Source organism: Rhinoderma darwinii, chromosome 4, assembly GCF_050947455.1.
Source record: "Rhinoderma darwinii isolate aRhiDar2 chromosome 4, aRhiDar2.hap1, whole genome shotgun sequence".
Taxonomy (NCBI): Eukaryota; Metazoa; Chordata; class Amphibia; order Anura; family Rhinodermatidae; genus Rhinoderma; species Rhinoderma darwinii.
The window spans coordinates 313774831-313802702 of NC_134690.1; the positions used below are offsets into that span (position 1 = coordinate 313774831).

Here is a 27872-nt window from a genome sequence, read left to right on the forward strand (position 1 = left end):
TGACTTTTTGATCACTTTTTATAGCATTTTTTGAAAGGAGATGTGACCTAAAAACAAAGATTCTTGCGCTGTTTTTCCTGTTTTTTTTTTACCGCGGTCACCGTTCGGGATAAATTACATAATAGTTTTGTAGTTTGGGTCGTTACGGACGCGGCGATACCAATTATGTATAGTTTTTTTAATTTTTACGGTTTTTCCCATAATAAAAGACTTACTATGGGAAAAAAGTCAGTTTAGCTTTTTTTTTATTTGAAACGTGTGTGTTTTTATTGTTTTACCACATTTTTGTTATCTTTTTTTAACTTTTCTGACTTGTCCCACTAGGGGACATGAGGGCCTGATGCCCCGATCGCTACTCTAAGACACTGCACTACATACGTAGTGCAGTGTATTAGCGCTGTCAGTTATTCACTGACAGCAAGCCTATGAGGACGCGCCACAGGCGGGTCCTCATCGGCTCCCGTACAAGGCAGACTCGGACGCCATTTTCTGGCGTCCGATTGCCACAGCAACCCAGCGATTGCGTCACTGGTTTGCCGGTCGGGTGAAAACCGATGCTGAGCGCAGCAATATTGAGCGCAGCATCTGAGGGGTTAATCTGCCGGATCGGAGAATAGCTCCGGTCCTGGCAGTTACAGGAGGGTGCCAGCTGTATAATACAGCTGTCACCCCGCGGTGATGGTGCCGGCTCTGCTTCTGAGCCTGCACCATCATCGCACCGTAACTGTACTGCGCTTTGCGGGAACACCTTCCCGGCAGCGCCGTATATATACGGCGGATGTCGGGAAAGGGTTAATTTTATTTTTTACGGCGTTCACTGTGCGGGTTAAATAATGTAATAACTTTATAGTTGGGGTTGATACGGACGCGGCAATACCAAATATATGTGACTTTTGAACTTTTTTTGTGTTTTAAATAATAAAGCATTTTGTAATGGGAAAAACTGGGTTTTTCATTTTTTTCCTTCACTTATTTGTTTTTATTAATTAAACTTTTTTTTTTTTACTTTTTTTTTACTAGTTCCACTAGGGGACTTCAATATTCGATCGTCTGATCGCTTTTATAATATACTGCAATAAGGCTGGGTTCACACAACCTATTTTCAGACGTAAACGAGGCGTATTATGCCTCGTATTACGCCTGAAAATAGGGCTACAATACGTCGGCAAACATCTGCCCATTCATTTGAATGTGTTTGCTGACGTACTGTGCAGACAACCTGTCATTTACGTGTCGTCGTTTGACAGCTGTCAAACGACGACGCGTAAAAATACAGCCTCGTCAGAAGAAGTGCAGGACACTTCTTTCAGACGTAATTTGAGCCGTTCTTCATTGAAGTCAATGAAGCACAGCTCAAAATTTACGGCTGTCAGAGAAGCCTCGCAAAATGCGAGGAGGAGCATTTACGACTGAAACGAGGTAGCTGTTTTCTTCTGAAAACAGTCTGTCTTTTCAGACGTAAAAGCCTCTCATCGTGTGCACATACCCTAATTTTGTATTGCAGTGTATTACTGCCTGGCCTAGCAGGCATAACTAGTGGCAGGCCTGGGGGCTTTTATTAGGCCCCCCGGCTGCCATAGAAACCACGACCTCTCCAATCTTACTCAGGCTGCCTGTGAAGTGAGAGAGGGAGCTCCCTCCTCTCCAAAACAACTCCGATGCGGCACTCGCTATTGAGTGCTGCATCTGAGGGGTTAAACTGGTGAGATCGATACTGAGCTGCTGGAGGTAGATTTAATGGCTCCCTGATCTGTTTATTTATTTTGATGCAGTGGAGTGAAAAAGCGTATGCATCGGAATAAAGGCGTCTTGGCGGTCACTAACGGGTTAACATGGCTGCTTGTCTCTATGTGATGTATTATTTTTATGCCTCTCTCTAGAGGATGTTGTGATGTTGTTAATGTAAGTTAACGGTTAAGAAACACACACGCAGAAAAGACCGGAAGACTGACAGACGTATTAATGTCGTACTGTAGGTTGTGTTACTCAATAAACTTCTATTCACCTGTTAGATATCTGTACAGTGTTAACTGAATACCAGGGGTCACATGACATATGGGTAGTGATGCCATGTTTAGTCCATTCAGTTGGACCATGGATGCATTACACTGGAATAATCTGTCGGCTATACCATTTTTTTTTTTTTTTTTTTTTTTTTACATGGGCCTACTGCATCGGTACAAAAAAGCTATGTCAGCAGAATTTTAAACACATGTATATTAGAACAGAGTAAATTTATAGACAAATTAATAAAAAAAAAAAAAAACGGCAAACACTTTAATTAAAGTATCCTAAATCCCTTGATCTTTCTAGGTGAAAATGTCATCAGTGAGAAAACTGAAATGATCCATCTTACCCCTATCACTGAATATGTGGGAAAGAAAGAAAATAGACAAGTGGACTTTTGTGACCGATCATGTGATGAACTAGGGACTATGTTTACTGAGCTGTCTGGACTCCGTGTTATAGTCAATAATCTTTTAGCGAACCTTCAGAAAGTAGTAAGTTCCACTTATCAACATTATTCTTTTAATCTGAAGACCATTTATAGAGTAAATCTTTTCATAACAATGATTGGGTAGAAATATGTATAAATATCTGTGGGTCTCAAGTATTGAGCAATGTAAATATGCAGATCTCTGGTCACTTTGCCCATTATTGTGTTACATTATACAGATGTAGAAAAGTTTTAATTTGACTCTTAACGCATTATATACACAGTAGCAGCCAATTTTAATTTGACTTTTTCAGTATCTTTTGCTGTGTTAAAGTGTAGCTAAACGTTTGACAAACTTCTGACATGTCATAGTAACATGTCAGAAGTTTGGATTGGTGGGGGTCTGACCACTGATAGAAGTTCGCTAGAAAGCAGCAGCTGAAGCGCTCGTGTGAGCGCTCAGCCGCTTCGTGTCTGTTCGGCTTTTTTTCTGTAAATAAATGTATCGGTGTACGGACTCAATAGTAAGTCTATGAGCCCGTACTCCGATACATCGTCTTTCCTGAAAAAGCCAAACAGACACAAAGCGGCTGAGCGCTCACACGAGCGCTTCAGCTGCTTCCTTCTAGCGATTGGTGGGAGTCTCAGTGCTCGGACCCCCACCAATCCAAACCTCTGACATGTCACTATGACATGTCAGAAGTTTGTCAAACGTTTAGCTACACGTTAAGTTAAACTTTGCTACATCTGTATATATATGATTGTTATCGTATTATATTCAGATTTTTTTATTATCATTATTAGTGCTAGTAGTATTATTTCAATTTTCAGGTATGTGTATAAAAAAAATTATATATATATATATATATATATATATATATATATATATATATATTGGGATTATGAAAATGTCTCATTTGTACAAAAAAAGATTGTTTCCTTTATTTCATAAATTATTTCAGTCTGAAGAAAATCAGGAATTGTGGGAACTCATTGGTCCCAACAGAACCCTTAGGAATCAGTCAGTGTGCTGGCAGGATGGGCGCGTCTTTGCAGATAATGAGAACTGGATTGTAGACAGCTGCACTAAATGCACCTGCCAGGTAACATCGTGATATTTTATAATTTATTAATATTTAGCACATTTTTAGTTTTCGTATGGCATTTAATTCACATTAGAGTACTAGATCCCTCTCTTGCCCTGGAGGTCTAATAGAAAAAAGTTATTTTTAAGCAGTTCTAAACGTAAATTTAGTCCCTTGCACATTACGTTCAGGAAATGCTCTCTTTCGTAAAGTTACCATATTTTCAGTGTGATGTCTTTTTAGCAGCCATGTGTGCTGTTCTGACCCTACGCTCTGAAAAAGGCTGCTCCCAAGGAAGTTACAGAATGATCGCAAGCACTAATCAGTAACTGAATGAGCTGTCTGAAAACAAAGCCTTGTTAATCGGCCGCTAAGGAAACTAGATGTCACCTCCCACATATAGCAAGCCTTGGCAGTCACCAAACCTTGGTATGCAATAGGTTGTTGTTTTAATTTACAGGACCAAATCCTTAATTATATATTTAATATAATTTACAGAGAACAAAATCTGAATCTTTAATTTCCACTATTATTGGTGTAGCGTTTTACCACTTTGTTCTTTAACTTTTTTTTAAGTTATTTCACTGAAATTAAAAGTTTTTATTGATAATGTAACATAGTAAAATCTAACATAATATTCCCGAAAAAAAACTCTCCACAATCATGTCCACAGTATATAAATCACTAAACATTGTCTGAAATGAATGCTATGAAACTCATTTGATCAAAGGTCAGTTATTTACATGAGCAGAGGTTAGATTCCATTTCTAACAAGCGATCACGCATGAGAATCGCTTAATATGAATAGGCGTAGCGGCTGAACAACTAGTGAAAAAACAGTTGATCGTACAAATTGTTTTTGTGAATATAAAAATAATCGTTGGATGTTCTGAGATCTGTAAACATAAAGGCATCCGTGTGCCGTCCGTGTGTGACTGAGCCGCTGCCTAGCAACGGCCGGGCGGGCAGAAGTACACATAAAGACAGATACTGCACTAATCGGCAGCCCCTTCTCCCTGTCAGCACTGATAGAGAGAAGAGGCTGCTGATCAGTGCTGGAATGCAGCGATATTAAGAAAAATAAGTTCATACATACCCCGGCCATTGTCTTGGTGATGCGTCCCTCTTCTGACATCCAGTCCGACCTCCCTGTGATTGGCTGCAGCGGTCACATGGTCATCTCAGGAGGCTGGACTTGAGGAAGAAGCAGGCAAGCAGGGAGTTCCGGGTAAGTAGTAACTTTTTTTTTTTTGCGTTTTATTTTCAATGAACCATTAATCTATATTGTGAGCGCCGCACATGGTATTCCCTGTCCAGCGGTAGTCTCTGTCCAGGGTGCTGAAAGAGTAAGGGCATGACCAGACATGGCATATTTTTTCCGCCACTGCGTTGCAGATTCTGTTGCGGCTCTGCCTAAAATGGGCATTAAATTGATACGGACTAGCCATTGCGTATTGAGGTGAATGTACTTCCCTTCTCTCTATCAGTGCAGGATAGAGAGAAGGGACAGCCCTTTCCCTAGTAAAAGTAAAAAAAACAAAAAACTTATCCGGCCGTTGCCTTGGTGACGCGTCCCTCTCTTGACATCCAGCCCGACCTCACTGGATGACGCGGCAGTCCATGTGACCGCTGCAGCCTGTGATTGGCTGCAGCCGTCACTTGGACTGAAACGTCATCCCGGGAGGCCGGACTGGAGGAAGAAGCAGGGAGTTCTCGGTAAGTATGAACTTCTATTGACTTCTATGGGCCTACCCGTGCCGTAATAACGGCCCGTGATTACGGGTGTTTTTACGTTAGTGTGCATGGGGCTTCAGTCTGACTGTAGACCTAGAAATACATAGGTCCAGCCAGAATAAAGAAATGTCATGTTCGTAAAACAAATACGCTAAGCAGCACACATAACATCTGCGGACTTCATTGTGGAATTTTGACTCTCCATTGAAGTCAATGGAGAAATTACGCAATGAGTTTGCAACAAGTCCGCTACACGTCCGCAACAACCAGTGTATGCTGCGGACACCAAATTCCGCACCGCAGCCTATGGTCCGCAGCGGAGTTTTCCGCAACGGGTAAACGAACCTCACTAAAAAGCTGAGGAAAGCAATTGAGAAACGTGTACGCTGCGGATTTCCGCAGCGGACTGTCCGCAGCGGAAATCCAGAGCAATTCCGCCACGTCTGGTCATGCCCTTAAAGGGCTGCACTGATAGTCAGTAACTCTTTCAGCACCCCAGACAGTGAGTACCCCTGGACAGGGAATAGCACGTGCGGCACTCACAATATCGTGTACATAGTGTGAACGGGTTTCAGTTTCCTCTCAGAAACTGAAACACGAAAGTGTACACGGAGTACACACGGGAAGCACACTTTTCCAATCTCGGACACACGGATCCGTGAAAAACAGCCGTTAAAATGGTGATGGAAGTGTGCATGAGGCCTTATGCTAATTCGTTTCTTAATAGACAACTGGGAGTTTTTTTTACCTTTTTACCAACTGGGCGTTGTAAAGAGAAGTGTATGACGCTGACCAATCAGCGTCATACACTTCTCATCGTTCCAGCCCAGCTTCTTTCACTTCACACACAGCGTGATCTCGTGAGATCTCGTGACACACAGCATCCTGGCTGGAGGCAATGTCTATTCACTATCAAGACACTTCGGTAAAGTTAATGTGTGAGTAAGTGACAGCACAGCGTGATCTCACGAGATCACGCTGTGCTGTCATTCACAGCGAGATCACACTGTGTGTGCAGTGAAACAAGCTGGGCTGGAACGATAAGAAGTGTATGAAAAACGCCCAGTAGTCTATTAAGAAACTAATTAGTATAAATCTAAAGTTGTTCATAGCTTGCTCAAAAATGATCGTATTTCAAAATAAAAACCACTGTTCTCTACATTACAGCGCCGATCAGATTATGTAGGAGATAGGACACGTATAATCTGGTGACAGAGCTTCTTTAAAACAGTCTTGGGGAGCAGTCACACGTGGCAAATTTTGTTTAAGAAATTTCTGTGACTGAAAATTAGTTCCATTCATTTGAATGTGGTTGTTTCTACAGCAGGCGTGCGGATTTCTGCAAGTTTGATTCAGTTAAATGGAACTGATTTCTGCAACAAAATTAGCCGCGTGTGACTGCACCCTTGTAGAAATCTTAGAGAACACACCGGTTAAAGGAACACTAAACCTAGAAGTAAATAATTAAAGTAAACAGGAGATAAACCTGTCCCAGTGTTTGTCAGGCTACATAATTATTTGCATGTACCTGAAACAAACAGTTTTGTTGAAATCCTGCAGAGAACACAGGGGCTAATTTCCTGCTAATCTGTTCCATTTCAGACTGGTGAATGACTGAGAGCGGGTATTGACAATCTATGTGTTCTACTTCAGACAGGGAGGCTACTGCTGTAGTCAGTTGTCTTATAGGCTGATAGAGCATTGTGCGGAAAAGGAGGGGGGAAATATCTGATCTCCTGGGACACAAAGAATATATTTCTAAGTATGAGTTGCAATATGAGACAAAATAGAACCAAAGGGAAGCAGGAAATTAAGGGAGGAATTGCTGAGATTTTTTTAGATTTATTTATTTGTGCATTTTGTATGTTTAGTGGTCTTTTAATTTCCTCCTTATTTATTCCATTTTTTTTTGACAGGCGGTTGAAGAGGTGGCACTTTTCCTAGTGGGCAAGGATTCATGTTTTTGTCTCCTATTGTAGGCAGTGCAATGGGTAAAGGCCCTTTCTGCAACCAGTTATGTTACAGTCGGGCACATGATTGGGAGGAGAAGAAGGTGGGGGAGGCTGGTCTTCTGGCACCCATATAGACAAATGCATCTCATTTTTCTCAGTTTTAATTGCAATAACAGACAAAATAAGATAAGAGGATATTAAGGAAGGAATTGCTGGGATTTATGTCCTTTTTTAATTTGTTGGTTTAATTTTCTTTAACAGAGTTCAAAAACAGTTTGCCACCAGATTACATGCCCAACCGTGCACTGTGACAGCCCAACATTTGTTGAAGGAGAGTGTTGCCCTGTATGTTTCTGTAAGTATTATATTATTGTTAAAATAAATCTATATTACATAGTTAGTACGGCTGAAAAAAGACACATGTCCATCAAGTTCAACCAAGGGATGGGAAAAGGGAAGGGAAAAATTTCTACACATAGGAGCTAATATTTTACTAATAGATAGATATATTCACAATTTTACTAATAGATATACCTTAATTAAAAATAACTGTTCATTTAACTTTTTACTTTTGCACATTAAATAGAAAAATACATTTGTGAAAATGCTAGTAAAATATTTCAAATTTAGAAAATAAGTCAGTTTAGTTTGCAATATTTATGTAGGTATTGTATTCTGTATTTTAATAGCATCAGACAGTGAAGCTGGCTGGTCTCCATGGTCTGAATGGACAGAATGCTCAGTGACTTGTGGCTCTGGAACTCAACAACGTGGAAGGTCATGTGATGCTACTAGCAGGACATGCACTGGTTCATCAATCCAAACAAGAACATGCACTCTTGGAAAATGTGACAACCGCAGTAAGAGCAGAATGATGCATAATTTATCACTAGGAACAATTTATACCTTTATATTTTTAATTGCATTTGCTTTATTTTTGTTTTTAAAAGTACGTCAGGATGGTGGTTGGAGTCACTGGTCACCATGGTCTGCATGTTCCGTAACTTGTGGAATTGGTAATATTACTCGTATTCGTTTGTGCAACTCTCCCAAGCCACAGCTTGGAGGTAAAAACTGCATGGGAACTGGACGTGAAACAAAAGAATGTGAAGGTGTACCATGCCCAAGTATGTGTTTATTTACTTTTTAATGTATACTATTATTCGGATTTCTTCTTAAGACCATAACAAATGAATACACTTAAAAATGTATTTGATAATACACTTTTCTAAATACAGAAATTGACACCCTGACTTGATTTGTGCACAGCCACACAATTTTGGAAATACATTGGAGAAACATTTGGCTGTACGTTGTATAACACATTAGGACAGTTTTAATGTGTCTGCTGCTCAAATGTGTCGTAAATTTCTCCAAAATCTGGCGCTTTTTAGCTTTTGCCACATTTCTTGTTAAACCAGATGTTTGCATCTTACTAGACACTTTTTAAAAGTGTTCTAATTAAGGGTCAAAGCGTATTGGAAAAGGGTGTGTGGCTTCATATGTGCATCCTGTGACAAAAAAAACTGAACAAAATTCTGTCGCATGCTAAGCCAAATCAAAGGGTGTATAAGGAGCATGGTGTCTAGCAGGTCAATTAAGATACGCCAAATTTATCATACAGCATTGTGATGAATTTGGCACATCTTCTGACTGCCTTATCTAATTTTACACTGTATAAATCTTAGACTGTATGAGTACACCTGCCCCAATGTTCATGTGGATATATGAAAGGCGTTCTCCTAAATCGATAACCCTTTTTATTTTTAAATAAAATTTTATTGAATTTTTAACCTTTTCACTACTATTCGCGTATTTAATACATCATGGCTTTAAATTCTTGCCAAATCTAACATAAAAGGGATAAAGCTTAGGTAAAGCCCAGAATCTTAGCTTTTAGATTGTACCTGGCTTAAAGCTGCAAAGTTAGGTGAGGAAATGGAAGGAGGAAACTGCAAGTGACAGCAGGAAGAAAGATCACATCCGGTTATTGTCATCTCTGTAAAGTCTTCCAGTGACCCCAGGTGGGGACATAGGATCTTTTCTTCATGTTATTATCCCTCTTACCAACCCGAGAGAATATGTGCTCCCTGAGGGTCACATTTAGAGGGGTCTTGAAGATGAGCAGTTGCACATCTATTCACCCCCATTTGCCTGATCAAACCATTAGCCGTCTCAGTGACTTGGACTCCGAATGACTGAGATTTTTGGTTTAGTCCGTTCTGGTGATTATGAGAAGAAATGCAGACATAGGTATAAAGGACATGTATGGAAAAATACTAAAATAAATAATGCAAGGGAAAAACTAGGACAGCTGCCCTTTCATGTTTAAATATACATTTGAAAAATTAAAGCTGAAATCTAATTGGTTATAGTGGGCCACTTCCCCAGTTTTCCATTGCACTAGTTTTTAACTTTTACAGATTTATTGTTACTGAAAACTAGTCTTGTTCTATTATATGTTACTATCTTTTTCATATGCCAGCCAGATATACTTATGGACTCCCTTTCCTCTAGTAGCTGTGTCATGGATATGTGCTGCCGATAACGATAATATTTTAGGCTGCAGAAACGATCACATCAGCCGATGAATGAGCGTTTGCTCAGTCATTGACGGATCGTTGCCCTGTTTGCACAAGGCAATGATTTGGAATTTTGTGAATGCTCATTTGCCTGATAATTGGCCTCTGTAAAAGTGCCCTAACTGTAAAGTACCCTTTCATATATTGATGTCTGAAACTTCTTTCTTCCACACGCAATGGAAAGAACAGATTATGTGCTAGTTCGGACCACACATTTACTTATAAAATCACCTTTAAGGCACCTATGTTTTCAAGCTAAACAAGCCTAATTTCTCTGGCTTTTCATTGTAGGGACAACTCCCATCCCATTTAATAATCTATTTGCCCGCCTTTGAACCTTCTCCAGTTCTCATATATCCTTTTTACAATCTTGAGCCCAAAACTGAATTCCATATTCAAGATGTGGTATTACAAGGGATTTATAGAGGGGTAATATTAGCACCTATATATTTTGTCACAGGGCCACAAACAGTTAAAATCCTTTGGACAAAATTTGGATATTATTAATTAAGGCTAGAAATCCGTAAAATGAAAAAATGGCTTTGCAATTCTATATGAATGCTCTTAAAGAGCATTTCATGAATATCATAACGATAAGGCATTAAATGACATAATGGCCTTGCAATTCACATTATTCAGCTTTCATGATTAAAAATTACTTTAATATATTTATTGTTTCTTTCATATTTCAGTTAATGGGAAATGGGGACCTTGGTCACCATGGTCTGCTTGCAGTGTGAGCTGTGGAGGAGGTCTACGAGAGAGGTCTCGTATCTGTAATAACCCAAGGGCACAATATGGAGGAAAGAAATGTTCTGGAGATACTAAAGAAGAAGAAATGTGTAACAGTCAAGACTGTCCTATAGGTAAGATACATTGTATATAAAAAAATTACTGTTACTTATTAGTAAATATATAATTGCACATATAATATCCTATCCTCAGTTTGCTGGTTAGTCTTCTTAACAGGAGAATATGTCATATCATCTGTGATTTTATTTATTTTTTTGCTGCTAAATTTGAATTTTGTACAGATGTGTTTACCTTTAACTTTTCTTGAATTGTGTTAACTTATACAATTTGTCATGATACCACGTCAATACAACTTTATGCCATCTAGTAAAAAAGAGGTATTAGTTAAATATATACTTTTTTAACATGGGAGTCTATTGGCAATGAGGTAAACTATTATTTGGGGGTGGGTTTTAACACATTCTATTGAATTTTTTTTTCACATTTTGTATATATATGTATATATGTATATGAAAGGCAATAAGATAAAAAAAAGGAAAGATCTCCCCCTCTACCTTATGTCTCAGCCCTCCCTCCTATCCTCCCATCAGCACAGACAAAAATAGAAAAGATAAATGTTGGCAGTCAGATCACCTAATTTACAAGGCTCTATACATATATGCGTTCCAACAAATGAAGAGTACAATAACTATGGGGAAAATAAATAATTGTATTATATGTTTGTCTGTAATATTGTAATATTTATTATTGAACAATAAAATAATTATTAAATCGAAAAAAAAAAAAAAAAAAAGAAGGTCTATATCTTTAGAAAGTATAGTTTGTAATTGGATTGAAAATCTGCACAAGGACGGTATCCAGAGAGTAATGGTTAAGGATTCCTACTCTAAATAGTCCTTGGTTGTATTTGGTGTATCCCAAGGTTTAGTGCTGGGACCAATATTATTTAATTTATTTATTAATTAATTATATAGAAAATGGGATTAATAGTACGGTTTCTTTATTTTGGGCGGCGGATGACACTAAGCTATGTAGTATTGTTTAGTATATGGAAGATGTTCATAAATTACAAGCTGACTTAAACACACTGAGGCATTGGGCATCCACTTGGCAAATGTAAAGTTATGCATGTGGGTACTAATAATCTGCATGCATCTTATGTACTAGAGGGAGTAAATCTGGGAGCGTCACTTGTTGAGAAGGTTCTGGCTGTACTTCTATATCATAGACTAAATAACAGCATAAGCCAATAGGATATGATCCTATATTAAAAGAGGCATGGACTCACGGGACAGGGATATACTATTACCACTTTACAAAGCCTTAGTGTGGCCTCATCTAGAATATGCAGCTCAGTTCTGGGCTCCAGTTCATAGAAAGGATGCCCTGGAGTTGGGAAAAATAAAAAGGAAAGCAACTGAACTAATAAGGGGCATGGAGAGCCTTAGTTATAAGGAAAGATTAAAATAATTACATTTATCTAGTCTTGAAAAAAGACAAGTAAGGTGGGACATGATTAACTTGTGTAAGTATATAAATGGCCCATACAAAAAATATGGTTAATAGCTGTTCCATGCAAAACCCCCTCAAAAGACAAGAGGACAAGGCAAGTCTACTTCAGGAGTTGGTGACAGCAGTAATAGTAGATGGCTTCAAAAAAGGCTTAGAAAATGTCTTGGAACAAAAAAAAGTATGAGCTCCTGTGTCAATGTATAGAATTCTTGTTTAAATGTTGATCCAGTCTGATCGCCACTTGAGACTATTTTATTTTTACCTTTCTCTGGATCAATAGGGGTAAAGTAAAGTTCTATTGTTTATCCATATCTTGTCCCTTGGTTGAACTTGATGGACATATGTGTTTTTTCAACTGTACTATGTAACATTGCCACGTACACAGAGAGTGGTGAGGAAGCAAGTCATCTGCAGTGCAGGAATGGTGGAGAAATTGTTAGGTGATTGTATTGTCTCAATTTAATATTCTGGGTCATGTTGAAATAAAAAAAGGTATACTGGCCAAATGTATGCCAATGGGATACTATTTTGGCATATTTATAGCCAAGAACTCTATGGGTATATTAGACATAATTGCCAGGAGCATTTCCCCACATATAAAATACTGACGTATAAATTCCTGACGCATTCATTTCAATCGGCCGCAGACACCTTCCCGTATATTTACAGGTGTGTGTCCGGGGCATTGAAATGAGCCGCAAAAAATAGGACATGTCCTATTTTTGGACCATTCTACTATAGTTATTACTGTGAGCACGGTCCTCATATTTGGATGACACTCTGCGGCCCATCCGTAAATACTGCTCGGTCGTGTGCATGGGGATGAGGTTACAAAAAGCGCAGTGGTTCAGAATTCGCGTTTTTCTATAGTAAAGATCATGCCCTGTCCTCATTTAATCCATCTGCTTTATATTAATGTTAGCAAAGGAGCTAAAGTAGGCAAAAGGAAAATATAATATAAAGGTATGGGATATGAACACAATTTTGAATGGATTCCCAGAAACTTCTGTGCATGTATCTAAAAGCAGAGATCTAGAACAGCTGCTTTTATGAATTCCAAACTCTGAGAAAACATGCGTAGAGTAAAGGTGCAATGTGTTTCTTAACCAGTTCAGGACCGGGCTATTTTGAGCCTTCAGGACTATACACCGTTTAGCCCTTTTTAGAACGTGTTAGTTAAATGGCTATAACTTTTTTATTTGTTGGGCTAACGATGTGATTTTAGCGATGTTTTTTCCGTAGACAATGCAGGTTTCTTTTTTTTTTATCATTTTTATACACATCCTTTTTGCTATTTTAGAATTTTTATTCATAAAGTTTGAAAATAATAGTAAAAAAATAAGCCTTTTTACGTTTCAGCTATTCTTTTTTGGTAATAACATAGTTTTACCCTAAAATAGACCTTTTATTTGTGATCATCATTGTCTACCATAAATTTTAATATATTACATGTCTATATTAGGGTAATTGGGTCAGCGCTAACGTTACAACAATGATTGGCGGGGGGGGGGGAACGTTTTTTTTTTGGCGTGGGTATTTTATGAGTATTTATTATTAATTTTTTTTGCACTTTACTATTTTTTTATTACTATGGTCTGTCCCTCAAAGGTCAAAAAAGACCTTTGGGGAACTTTATATATTTTTTTTCATTCTTTTACACCATCTTTTCCACTGTAACTGGAGCTGTGCAGCAGCCCCAGTTACAGGGGAAATCAGCCCCCTCATAGTGACGATCGTCACTAATAGGGCTGTGTTGGGTCTAGTAAGACCCAGCAGCAGTCTGTCAGTAACGGCACCCGGCGATCATGTGACCAGTCACATGAACACCGGGAGGAATAGACAGTGGCTCGGCCGCTGCCCCTATTCCTATACACCGCGCTCATTGAGCGTTGTGTACACGTGATCAGAGAGGACAGAAGCAGTCACTGACAGCCGGAGACTCGACATTCAGCTGCCCGATCGCTCAGGCAGCAAGTTAAAACCCGAGCCGTAAAAAGTCTATGGCTCAGGTTTTAATCACCCTGACCGCTGGCCGTAAAAACACAGCCAGCGGTCGGGAACCAGTTAAAGAATGTGTACTATTGTGCATACCAGATTGTTAAGAACAATATTAGAGTTTAGGCTTTACTACAATTTCCTGAAAATTCCCTTAGATGATTTTAAAAATATGAAGTTGAAGGCTAAACACTTGGACTACTGGGAATGTCAGATGTGGTAACTGAAACATTTATTCAGTGAAAGCTGATATTAGAAAGTGAGAATAAAATACAGCTCAAGGGTAGAAACTTTATATTTCCTACATGTAATGTAACACTTGCATACATCATAGTCAATAGAGTTACGCATACTGGCTGTAGTATTTAAACAGAAGACATTTTATTAATAATTTTAAAATAACTTGTGATTGTCATAAAGAGATGAAAAAAGCATAATTCCTCCCCACAGTATAATGCCCTATATAGTGCCCCCACACAGTGTAATGCCCCTTTAGTGCCCCACACACAGTATAATAATAATATTTAATAATGTAATATATTATAACGCCTTCAAGGACACAGTAATTTGTCCTCTAATTGTGCCCACACAGTGTTATGCCCCCTAAGTGCCACACACATTATATTGCCCCCTGTAGTGCCCCTACACAGTATGATGTCCACTTAGTGGCCTCCACAGTGTATAATGCCCCGACAGCCCCCCTAGTAGAAAGTGCCCCTGTAGATTGTGCCGTACAGCCTCCCTGTAGACAGTGCAATAAATCCCCCACCTCCTCCTTGTAGACAGTGCCATACAGCCCCACCTCCCTCTTGTACACAGTGCCCCCCACCGCCCCCTTGTAGACAATGTCATACAGCACCCACCTCCCCCTTGTAGAGAGTGATATACAGCCCCCACATCCCCCCTTATAGACAGTGCCATACAGCCCCCCACATCCCCCTTGTAGACAGTGCCATACTGCCCCCCCACCTCCACCTGACAGGATCCTTGCATAGGCCGGCTTGATCCAGAGATGTCATCACGCCAACTGCGCAGGGATCCTGTCCCTGCGCCTCATAGGCTTTTCGGACTTGAGCCACCCCTGGAAAAAAAAATACCAAAAATTGTTTCGAGAAAGACAGAAAATAGCTAAAAATAAGCACTACATTCTTAGGGTATGTTCACACAGCGTTTTTTGTAAGGCAGAAAAAATCTGCTTTTGAATTGACAGCGTTATTTGATGGGGTTTTTTTTGCGTTCTTTTTTAAGCTGTTGAAGCGAATGCAAAAGACGCAGCAAAAAAAGCTCCAAACGAGTGCCACAGCTATTTTCTTCCTACTATTAATTTCAATTGGAGGTCAGAGGTGGAAACCACTTGAAGACCATCAGCCCCCCCCCCCACTCACAGTGAAATAACCATCAGCCCCCCACTCACAGTGAAATAACCATCAGCCCCTCCACTCACAGTAAGGCTGGGTTCACACACACTATTTACGGACGTAATTCGGGCGTTTTAGCAAACATCTGCCCATTCATTTGAATGGGTCTTATGATGTTCTGTGCCGACGGTCATTTTTTTTACGCGCCGCTGTCAAAAGACGGCGCGTAAAATAGACGCGTCAAGGAAGTGCCTGTCACTTCTTGAGACGTAATTGGAGCCGTTTTCCCTTGACTCCATGGAAAAACAGCTCCAATTACGTCCGTCATGGACGCAGTGAAAAGCGCCTGCACATGCCATTACGGCTGAAATTCCGGACCTGTTTTCTCCTGAAAACAGCTCCGTAATTTCATCCGTAACGGAGGCTGCCGTGTGAACATACCCTAAAATGACCATCAGCCCGTCCACTCAGAGTAAAATGACCATTAGCCCCCCACTCACAGTAAAACGACCATCAGCCCCCCACTCACAGTAAAACGACCATCAGCCCCCCATTCACAGTAAAATGAAAATCAAGCCCGCCACTTACAGATGCTCCCTGTAGATAGTACCACACAGCCCCCTGTAGATAGTGTCACTCAGCCCCCTTGTAGATCGTGCCACACAGCCCCCTTGTAGGTCGTGCCACACAGCCCCCTTGTAGGTAGTGCCACACAGCCCCCTGTAGGTAGTGCCACACAGCCCCCTTGTAGGTCGTGCCACACAGCCCCCTTGTAGGTCGTGCCACACAGCCCCCTTGTAGGTAGTGCCACACAGCCCCCTGTAGATAGTGCCACACAGCCCTTTTGTAGTTCGTGCCACACAGCCACAGTTCGTGCCACAGTAGTAGGGATGTCACGATACCTGAATTTGGACTTCGATACCGATACTTTGTGTAGTATTGCGATTTCGATACCAAAACGATACTTTGCCAACAGTAATAAAAAAAAGTTCTTCCATTTTCTGTTGTGGGGCACGAGGTGTGATGCTGAATTTAACCTCCATTTGCCTCACATTAATAGTAATTAATCCCATCATGTTTCTCAGTCATAATGGGTTAATGTGTGAGGTACATGATGGGGTTAATTACTATTAATTTGAGGCACATGGAGGTTAAATTCATCACACCTCGTGCCCCACATTAATAAGTGAAAGAAGTTTCTTTTTATTTATTTTTTACAGCGTACACATCATAAATGACGCAAAAAATTGTTGTGCAGGTTATTACGGCCGCGCCAATACCGAATGTGTGTATATTTTATATATTGAGACTTATTTTAATGTTTATTGTAAAAAAAAAAAGGTGTATGTGTATTTTTTTAAATTTAACATTACGTTATGTTTTTACTTTATTTTTAAACTTTAATATACTGGCATATATCAGATATATGCCAGTACATTAGCCTGTGGACGGATAGTACACAGGCAGTTGTTAGGACATACCTCAGTATGCCCTAACAACAGGAAATATGGTAGGACAGCCCTGGGGTCCTTCAATGGACCCTGTGCTGTCTGCCCATATATTGTGTGGCCCTCGATTGCTTCACAGGAATTCCCTGTGACGCGATCCAGGGGCATCCCCCCTCCTCACTTTCCCCTGAATGCTGCAGTCAGCTTTGATCGCAGCATTCAGGAGAATAGCGGCGGAGATGAGCGGTTTCTCTGATCTCCGCCGTTATAGAGCGGGGCTGCGGCTGTGTAATACAGTCATTGCCCCGCTCCTGACATTAAGTGCACGCGCGGTCAGCATGAGGTGAGCAGTGCGGCCGCCATGTTCTGTTTTCAGTGCCGCCGCTCATTAGTGCAGCGCTAGCCGCATCGCATCATCCTCGCGGCGCGCACTTGTCAGGACTCAGGAGCGGGGCAATGGCTGTATTACACAGCCGAAGCCCCGCTCTCATTCATCATGTATTACTATACTTAGCTGTGTGGCTCGAACCATTTGGGGATGCACAGTATCGAAACCGTATCGAAGTTTCGATGCATTGTGCATCCCTAGTAATTAGTGTCACAAATCCCCCCCTTGCCGCACAGCCCCCTTGTAGGTAGTGCCACACAGCCCCCATGTAGGTAGCACTCCCTTCCTGTAGATAGCGCCACTGTAGCTCCCTGTGGCTGGGGATTCCGCTCCTTGACGGAGTGCTTGATGTCTTTGTCCATATATGAACAGTGACATCAGGGGCAACAAAACTCCTGAAGCGGAATCCCTGTCCTCAGCATTGCAGACGCTGTGACCGGGGATTCCACTCCAGGAGAAGCCCCTGACGTCTCTGTCCATTTAGTCGGGGGGTGCTATCTACAGGGGTTCTGTAAAAAATCTCCTCCTCCTCACATCCACTTCGCGCTATGAGGAGGAGAGAAAGCACGTCCGTGGCAGTTGTCCAGAGGAGTGTCGCGGCACCCCTGGAGGGTTCTCATGGGAACCTCATGTTGGGAACCACCAGCCTAGTAGATCGCAGAGCAGGGAGATACCTCCCTGCTCTGCTATAGTGTTCAATAGTATCTGCGTCTTTATCAGGGCCGTATTTACATCTCACGCTGCCCTAGGCACTAAGCCTGAATATACCCCCATTAAAGGCCTATTTAGTTTAGCCAATTATCATCATGATTCGCTCCTTTCTGACCAATTATAATGATATTTGGTGAGTGTTAACAAAGGAGAAGATCAATGATAAAAACTTTGCTTATCGTTAATCTCAAATGAGAAAAAAAAAGGTAATACACCCGGCCGTAGTCATAGCGATGCGTATTCTGTTCTGAGCGTAGCCCGGCCTCCAGGGATGACGATGCATCCCATGTGACAGCTGCAGCCAATCAAAGGCTGCAGCGGTCACATGGACTACAGCGTCATCGCAGGAGGCCGGGCTACGCTCAGAGAGAGAGGGACTACGGCCGGGAGTATTAGCTTTTTTTAAAATTTATTTCTGCAGTCTTTCCGCCCAAAAAACTGCACCAAAATTTGGTGCAGTTTTTCAGGTGAAATTCCCTGCAGTTCTCATGATGTATACACTGTGTAGTTTTACGTATCTGCCCTGTGTGTTCCTACCCTTATAATCAAGTTGCTCTCCCCAAAAAATATTATCTCTAATGGCTTATTTAGACAAACGGGAAAAACGTCCGTGCAACGCGCGTGATTTGCACGCGCGTTGCACGGACCTATATTAGTCTATGGGGCCGTGCGGACATGTGCGTGATTTTTACTCAGCGTGAGTCCGCTGAAAAAAAGTCACGACATGTCCGTTCTTTGGGCGTTTTTCGCGCATCACGCACCCATTGAAGTCAATGGGTGCGTGAAAACCACGCATGCCGCACGGAAGCACTTCCGTGTGAACTGCGTGATTCGCGCAAGAGCTGTCAAACTCTGAATGTAAACAGAAAAGCACCACGTGCTTTTCTGTTTACAAACATCCAAACGGAGTGTCTGAGATGAGCGAACCCGGACAACCGAACCGAACTTCACCGGGTTCGGCCGAACTCGTTTTGACCAAACCCGGCAAAAAAATTTCCGGTACGCGACGTCAGGAGATAGTCACTGTCCAGGGTGCTGAAAGAGTTAAACTGTTTCAGCACCCTGGACAGTGACTTCCGCTCACAATATACATTAACGTGTAAAAAAACAAGAAGTTCTGACTTACCGATAACTTCCTGCTTCTTCCTCCAGTCTGACCTCCCGGGATGACAATTCAGTCCAAGTGACAGCTCCAGCCAATCACAGGCCAAGCACAGGCTGCAGCGGTCACATGGATTGCCGCGTCATCCAGGGAGGTGGGGCCAGATGTCAAGAGAGGCGCGTCACCAAGGACGCGTCACCAAGGCAACGGCCGGGAGGGAAGTTCTGGGTAAGTACGAACGTCTTTTTTTTTTTAACAGGTTGCTCGATATTGTGATCGAAATTCACTGTTGAGGGTGCTGAAAGAGTTACTGCCGATCAGTTAACTCTTTCAGCACCCTGGACAGTGACTATTTACTGACGTCGACTAGCCTCATCTCTATGATGGCGACTGCGCGAAAATCACGCAGCCGCGCATCATACACTGATGACACACGAAGCTGTCAAGTGGTTTTTGCGCGCGCAAAACGCCGCGTTTTTGCGTCCGCAAAAACGCCACGCTCGTGTGAATCCAGCTTACGGGTAAGGCCACATGTAGCGGCCCTGACACGGTCGCAATGCAGCTAACAACCACGCCGGCACCATGTTCAGTGCGGCTTTCAAACAGCCTGTTAGTGGCCGCACGTATTCCAGTTACATTCGCATGCGCACTGCCACTACATTCATTCTCTATGGGAGCGCCGGAGGTAGCCAAGTGCAGTGTTCGGCTTTTTCCGGCGCTCCCATAGAGAATGAATAGGGGGTAATTTGCAAAATCGTGCAGCCATATAGGGTGTATTAATTCATGGCCGCACGATTTTGCAGATAAAGGGACGGTTTACCCGCGTTAACGTGCGGCCATGAATTAATACACCCTTTATGGCCCAACGATTTTGCAAATTACAACAACTTACAACAACTTACCCTCTATTCATTCTCTATGGGAGCGCCGGAAAAAGCAGAACACTGCACTCGGCTATCTCCGGCGCTCCCTTAGAGAATGAATGAAGCGGCAGTGTGCATGCGAATGTAACCGGAATACCCCTTAACAAGGTATTTGACAGCCGCTCTTACATAGTGCCAGCGTGGTTGTTGGCCGCGTTGCGACAGTGTGAGGGCCGCTCCGTGTGGCCGTTCCCTAAAGAATCCTTTCTCCCCATACAGAACGCTAAGTTCCCCTCCCCATGATTCATAATAAGCTCCTACACCACAAAATAAACTATACAGAAGTCCCCCTCCTCACAAAATACATGTATAAAGAATCCCCCCACACTCCTATAGCATTTAGGGCAATGTCCCCTCACCTTCAAAATCGATCTGTAAAAAATACACACTTAAATCACCTATAACGTAGTCTCCCCTCCCCCACAAAATCGATCTTTTAAAGAAAAAGACAAAAAAAAAACATCCTGTTACACATCACTTAACCCCTTCCCTCTTTCCTCCTCCCTCACACAGCACATAAATAAACATAGATTAAGCTAAAGCCTCTGCTCTTACCTGACACTGGAGCTCCGAGGCAGCAGCACAGCAGGAAGGAGCTGCGTGAGGCTCTGAGTGACACTGCAGTACAGGCTGTGCCGATTGGTGGAGCAGACAGAAGCACCTGCTGCTGCTCCTCCAATCAGCGCTCACTTCACACAGCCATGGAGAGGAAGGAAAATTTCTCCTCTCTTCGGCTTGTACCCACTGGCGCCCCCCATTACAGCATGGTGGCCGGCGCCCTGTGCGACCGCACATGTCGTACATAGCTAAGGCCGGCCATGATTAGGGTTAAAGATGCAGAATGGCTAGATAATGTTACACAAAGTCTATCTTTTTATATCTCTCTAGTATATATATTTTTTAAATTACTGTACCGCTGTAACGTCTGTGGTCGCTGACCAGGAACTTCTTCCATCCGGTTGACGCCGTTCTCTCCAGAGATGTCTGCACATGTGGCCGTCCTGTTCCACAGTGACCACCAGGGTGCGCTCGCGAGCTCAGTCAGCCTTGGAGCGCACACTGGTGTGAGATTGAGCTTATTGCTTCCAGAGCACCCTGGACTATAAGAAGGGCTCTGCCCCTTCCTATCTTGCCTGAGCCTTGTTGTCGTTATCCTAGTATATCTATTCAAATGGTCTCCTAAGTGTTTTCCAGTTCCCAGTGTTTCCCGGTCCTTCTACCTGTAAACCTGTATCCCGCCCTATCCTGGTCAAGTGGTGTTTTGAGCTGAAGTCGTGCTGTGCTGTGTTTCACGTCTGGCGCTTGCCTGCTGCGTAGTCCCATGTCTTGCTACTGTCTGAGCTACCACAGGTACACTATACAAACTATAGACTATGACCTTTGTCCTGTTGACCAGCTGCCATACCGTCAGGGTGGTACGGACCCAACGTGACAGTAGGCTCAGGCCATGGACCCTGCTGGTCAATCCAAGACCATGACGACGTCACAGGAGATGCGTGCGGATATGCTAGACCTCCGGTCTTGACAGGACCAACTCCTCCAGGCATTGATTATTGCACGTCGGCTGGAGATGCAAGCTGCCGTTCCTCCTACTACACCTCCTGGCAGTACTGATCCTCCAACTACACCAGTGCTGATCCCAGGTTTTCTTTGCCGCTACTTGAGTGCTATGATGGCGACGCGAGGACCTGCCGTGGATTTTTGAACCACTGCCAGATTCACTTTAGCCTGTATGCAAGGGCATTCTCGTCTAATGGCGCAAGAGTCGCTTTCATCGTCTCTCTCCTCACTGGCAGGGCCCTTGCATGGGCGAAAGCTATCTTGGAGAGACAAGGACCTGAGACCCGTGACTTCCAGGGGTTCCTACGGACATTTCGCATGGTGTTTGAGCCTGATCGAGTCTCGTCTGCAGCCGCCTCCTTGCTGAACCTATGCTAGGGAGACACATCCGTGAGCGAGTACGCCATCCACTTCAGCACCCTGGTGGGAGAACTGTTGTGGAACAATGAGGCCCTGGTGGCTACATTCTGGCAGGGACTATCTCCTAGGATTAAGGGCGAGCTTGCCGTCCGAGATCTACCATCTACCCTGGATGACCTCATCCTTCTGGCCGCCCAGGTTGATATAAGGATCCAAGAACGGTTCCAAGAAGCTCATAGGGAGGGATGAGTTCCTAGTCCGGTTCCTACTTTGCAGCAACCCCTGCTGTCCTCAGATGCTGATCCTCCTAAGGAGTCTGTGAGGACAGATCAGTTTAAGCTGTCTACCCAGGAGAGACATCGTAGATGCACCTCGGAACTCTGTCTATATTGCGGCCTCGGATGCCATCTTGTCCGTCTGTGTCCCCAAAAGCCCCAGAGCCTAGGGTTGGTGGGAGAGACAAACCTGGGTAAAGAAGGACTTTTGTCTAAATTGTCCATTCCCGTGACCTTAGTGTCCGGTGAGAAAACACATCAGGCCTCTGCGTATCTGGACTCTGGATCTGCTGCTAATTTAATTCGTAGAGACCTGGTGGATCTTCTCCAATTGCCCACAACCCCTCTGGAGTGGCCGTTGATGGTTGCATCTGTGTATGGACTACCTCTGCCGGACCCAATTGTAGCTGTGACCAAGCCACTGAGGCTCCAAGTACGAGCCCTCCATTCCGAGCTCCTCTCGTTCGGTGTCCTGGCTATAGCTGTCAATCCTGTGCTGCTGGGTCTGCCCTGGCTCCGTCTACATGCCCCAGTCCTGGACTGGAATTCTGGAGAGGTTCTCCAGTGGGGTCCCAGGTGTCTCAACCTTGGCCTGGTACAGATTCGATTGGCTCAGCCTCCTCTACCTCAGTCCTTGGCAGGATTGCCTGGTCATTATTCTGCATTTTCGGATGTCTTCAGCAAGAAAGAAGCGGAGTCGCTGCCCCCACCCCGGGCGTATGACTGTCCTATCGACCTAGTTCCTGGTGCATCAGTTCCCCATGGTAGGGTATATCCTCTCTCCTTGCTAGAGACTCTGTCCATGTCCGCCTATGTTAAGGAGAGCTTGGAGAGGGGCTTTATACGGAAGTCTTCCTCCCCGGCAGAAGCCGGGTTCTTCTTCGTCAAGAAAAAGGACGGTTCTCTACATCGTTGCATTGACTTCCGGGGTCTCAACCAGATCACGGTAAAAAATAGGTATCCGTTGCCTTTGATTTCTGAACTGTTTTAATCGCATACGTGGAGCCAAGGTTTTTTCAAAGCTTGGTCTGTGTGGGGCTTACAACCTAAGCCGGATTCACCGGGGTGACAAATGGAAGACGACATTTAACACCCGTGACGGACACTATGAATATCTAGTAATGCCCTTCGTATAACGCTCCCGCGGTCTTCCAAGAGTTCGTTAATGACATCTTCCGTGACCTCCTCTATGTGTGTGTTGTGGTCTATCTTGATGACATCTTGATATTTTCTCCAGATCCAATGACTCATCGGAGGCATGTCCGTCAAGTTTTGTTACGGTTAAGGGAGAATCGTCTGTACGCCAAGTTGGAGAAGTGCGTGTTTGAGAAAGATGCTCTACCCTTCCTGGGCTACACCTTCTCGAATCAAGGTTTCAAGATGGATCCTGAAAAGGTAAAGGCCATTCTGGAACGGCCACGCCCTCAAGGCTTGAGGTCCATACAGCGCCTTCTGGGATTCGCCAATTTCTACCGACAGTTCATTCCAAACTTTTCCTCACTGACATCTCCTATCTCTAACCTCACCAAGAAAGGCATGAACGCCAAGATGTGGACTCCAGAAGCAGAAGCCGCATTTAATAGCCTCAAGAGTGCCTTCATGTCCGCCTCTATCCTCCATCATCCAGATGTTTCTCGACAGTTCTCGTTGGAGGTGGTTGCCTCCTCTGTAGGTGCTGGTGCGCTCCTGTTCCAGAGAGGCTCCAAGGGCAAGTCAATGGTATGTGGCTATTACTCCAGGCTCTTCTCTTCCGCATAACGCAACTACTCGATTTGGGGATCCGGAGTTACTGGCCATCAAATTGGCTCTGGAGGAGTGGGGACATCTTTTAGAGGGTGCAGTTTATCCCATCTTGATATTCACATACCATAATAACCTCACTTATCTCCAGACGGCCCAATGACTGAATCCCCGTCAGGCCAGGTGGTCGCTGTTCTTTGCCCAGTTCCAGTTTGAGCTCCACTACCATCCGGCCGACAAGAATGTGAGGGCCGATGCCTTGTCCAGGTCATTCGAGACAGAGGACACTATGGAGTCTTCACAGAATATTATTAATCCGTCCTGCATCATCCCTGTCAACCCTTTGCAAGTTAGAGACATTCCTCGAGGGATGACTTTTGTGCATCTGGCAAACAGAAGAAGAATCTTCCGCTGGGGACACAGTTCCAAACTGGCAGGTCACGCGGGTGTCCGTAAGACCCGAGACTTGATCGCTCGTCAGTTCTGGTTGCCCACGCTGCTCAAAGACATCGCGGACTTTGTCTCCTTCTGCACGGTGTGCGCAGCAAATAAAGTTGCCCACTCCAAACCGGCAGGCCTGCTCCAGTCGCTGCCTGTGCCCAATGCCCCCTGGCAACATATTGCTATGGACTTTGTCACGGACCATCGTTAGGCTGAAAAAAAATGAAGAAATCCATCAGAGATAGCACAAATGTTAGGAGTGGCCAAATCACCAGTTTGGTACATTCTTGAAAAAAAAGAGCACAATAGTGATCTCGTGAACTCCAAAAGGCCTGGACGTCCACGAAAGACTACAGTGGTGGATGATCACAGAATCCTTTCCATGGTGAAGAAAAACCCCTTCACAACATCTACCCAAATGAAAAACACTCTCCTGGAAGTAGGTGTATCAGTATCTAAGTGTACTATAAAGAGAAAACCTCATAATAGCAAATAAAGAGGGTTCACCACAAGGTGCAAACCAATAATCAGCTTCAAAAATAGAAAGGCCAGATTAGACTTTGCCAAAGAACATCTAAGTGTTCTTTGGACAGATAAACCTAAGATCAAACCGTACCAGAATGATGGGAGGAAGAAATTATGGCTTGGTACGGCTCATGCTCCAAAGCACACCACATCCTCTGTAAAACATGGTGGAGGCAGTGTGATGGCATGGACATGCATTGCTGCCAAAGGCACTGGGTCATTAGTGTTTATTGATGATGTGACTGAAGACAGAAGCAGTCGGATGAGTTTTGAAGTGCTCAGGGATATACTTTCTGCTCAGATTCAACCAAATGCAGCAAGGTTGATTGGACGTCGCTTCACAGTACAGATGGACAATGACCCAAAACATACTTCGAAAGCAACCCAGAAGTTTTTTAAGGCAAAGGGGTGGAATATTCTGAAATGACCAAGTCAATCTCCAGATCTCAACGCGATTGAGCATTCATTTCACTTGCTTCGGAGAAAACTTAAGTCAGAAAGGCCCACAAACAAGCAACAATTGAAGACAGCTGCAGTAAAGGCCTGGCAAAGCATGACAAAGGAGGAAACCCAGTGTTTAGTGATGTTCATGGGTTCCAGACTTCAGGCAGTCATTGCCTCTAAAGGATTCTCTGCAAAGTATTGAAAAAAAACACATTTTATTTATGGTAATGTTAATTTGACGAATTACTTTTGAGCCCCTGAAATGAGGGGCAGTGTAGAAAAATGGTTGCAATTCCTAAACGTTTCACAGGATATTTTTGTTCAGCAATTGAATTAAACCTGAAGGTCTACACTTCAATTGCATCTCCGTTGTTTCACTTCAAATCCAATTTGGTGGCATGCAGAGCCCAAAGCATGAAGATTGTGTCACTGTCCAAATAATTCTGGACCTAACTTTAATTTGTGACTTATCGTTTTCCGCAGCTCTTTCCACTTTTTCCCTAAAGTGGATGGAACACTGCGGATGGGAGAGGCTCGTTGCTGCTGTAGATTTTCCTTTCTAGCCCACAGAAGATGTGGCAAATTTATAAATGTATTATTAGTCGTATTACTCCTGCAGGTTTCATACTAAGGGCTCATGCACACTTCAGTGAAATTCTTCAGTTTTTTAACGGATAGCACGCAGACCCATTTATTTCTATTGTGCCATGCACACATGTTCTTTTTGCGGATCCGTGTGTCCATTCCGCAAATTATAGAACATGTCTTTTTCCTGTCCGTTTTTGCAGATCAGTCTCTGCCATTCTATTCATTCGTCATAGAAGCACATAGAAGCCATCCGTGTGCAGTCCATGTTTTGCAGATCCGTGATTTGCGGCTGTATTAAAGGTCATGGATGTGTGCATGAGCCCTAAAACTGGTGTGTAAAATGTCTTTGTTAGTCAGCGCTTGTGTGTTTTCAATTTTCTTTTACAAAAAAAAAATAATTTAGATTTTGTATCTGTTTGTCCTCTTCTAAATGTAAACAATCCAATGTAATTAAAGCATATGTCAGGCAACCTTCCTCCAGTCTATCTACATATGTTTATACTTAGTTTTTTATGTAAACTAATATCATATGATCTGAAAATGAGAACATCATTCAACTTCCCAACGGTATTTCAACTCATCTGCCATATGGAGCTCCTAATGGAGAAAGAATTTTAGTAGTGGCAGTTTAAATTAGGCTTCCTTCACATCTGCTTCGGGGCTCGGTTCATGGGTTCCATCTGCCTTTTTCGTCAGTGGAACCCATGAACGGAACCCAAACTGAAACAAACAGAAACCATAGCTTTCCGTTTGCATTACCATTGATTTCAATGGTAACGCATCCGTTGTAAATGGTTTCCGTTTGTCACCGTTTCATAGTTGACTATGCTATTGTTTTTCGGTCAAAACAACGAAAACCTTACAGAACAGTAACAAACGGAAACCATTTGCAACGGATGCGTTTCCGCACCATGCAAAACATGGGTCGGATGACCCCTGTTCTCAATATAAGTGTGAATCCCTGAGCAGAGACATCTATCAGACATTTATAGCATATCCTGTGGATATGCCAAAAATGCAGAAGGTTGGGAACACTTCTTTAAAGGCATGGTGTTGCCCTAAAAACATGTTTTTTTTTTAAAAATTAAACATTTAGTGTGTGGGTGATTAAACATTGTTCAAATTATTTTTTTTTTTTTTGGCACGAGCCATGTAATATTATAAATTATTTCTAATTTATAATACTACCCATTTTTGGCCACTAGATGGGGCTGTTCCCAAAATTGCAGCATTGCAACATTGGGTTAAAAGCCCTCGCTCTAGTGAGCTCTCAGCATCCCCCCTCCTTTATCCTGGCTAGTGCCGGGATAAACGAGGGGTTTGAAAGGTTTAACCTGCTACACTGCGTGTCGCCATTTTTTGAGGTAACCCACAGTGTAGTAGGTTTACATATAGTAGTAAACACACACAAACACTAACATACATTGAAATCTCTTACCTGCTCCTGCCGCCGCGGCTCCCTCTGGCCCGTCCGCTCCGTTTGCTGCCGCTGTTCCATGTGCACAAGTCCGGAAGCCGCGACCGGAAGTAGTAATATTACTGTCCGGCCGCGACTTCCGGTCCACAGGAAAATGGCGCCGGACGGCGCCAATTTCGAATAGGACTGTGTGGGAGCGGCGCATGCGCAGTTCCCACACAGACGCCGTACACGGCAGTCAATGGGACGGGAGCCGTTCGCAGTCCCTATGGGACTGTGGCTGCCGTGTTCCATGTCTGTGTGTGTCGTTAATCGGCACACACAGAAATGGAACAAAAAATGGCAGCCCCCATAGGGAAGAAAAAGTGTAAAAATAAGAAACAGTAAAACACAAACACACAAATGAATATAAACGTTTTTATTACAGCACTAACATCTTTAACATATAAAAAAATTATTTGCGTTGATACTGTTCCTTTAAGCCCTGGCAGAGGACAATACAGTGCAGAAGTATTGCAGTGTATTATCAGAACGATTGCATG

At 43.1% G+C, this 27872-nt stretch overlaps 1 protein-coding gene across 1 annotated transcript in view; it reads left to right on the forward strand.

Moving 5' to 3' along the window:
* Positions 1-27872, forward strand: part of THBS2 (thrombospondin 2) — a 223322-nt gene that overhangs the window by 122428 nt on the left and 73022 nt on the right. Inside the window, exons 5-10 of the mRNA XM_075862740.1 lie at positions 2314-2501; positions 3400-3540; positions 7470-7563; positions 7898-8068; positions 8159-8335; positions 10483-10656. Coding sequence (XP_075718855.1) covers positions 2314-2501; positions 3400-3540; positions 7470-7563; positions 7898-8068; positions 8159-8335; positions 10483-10656 — 945 coding nt within the window. The remainder of the gene's footprint in view (positions 1-2313; positions 2502-3399; positions 3541-7469; positions 7564-7897; positions 8069-8158; positions 8336-10482; positions 10657-27872) is intronic.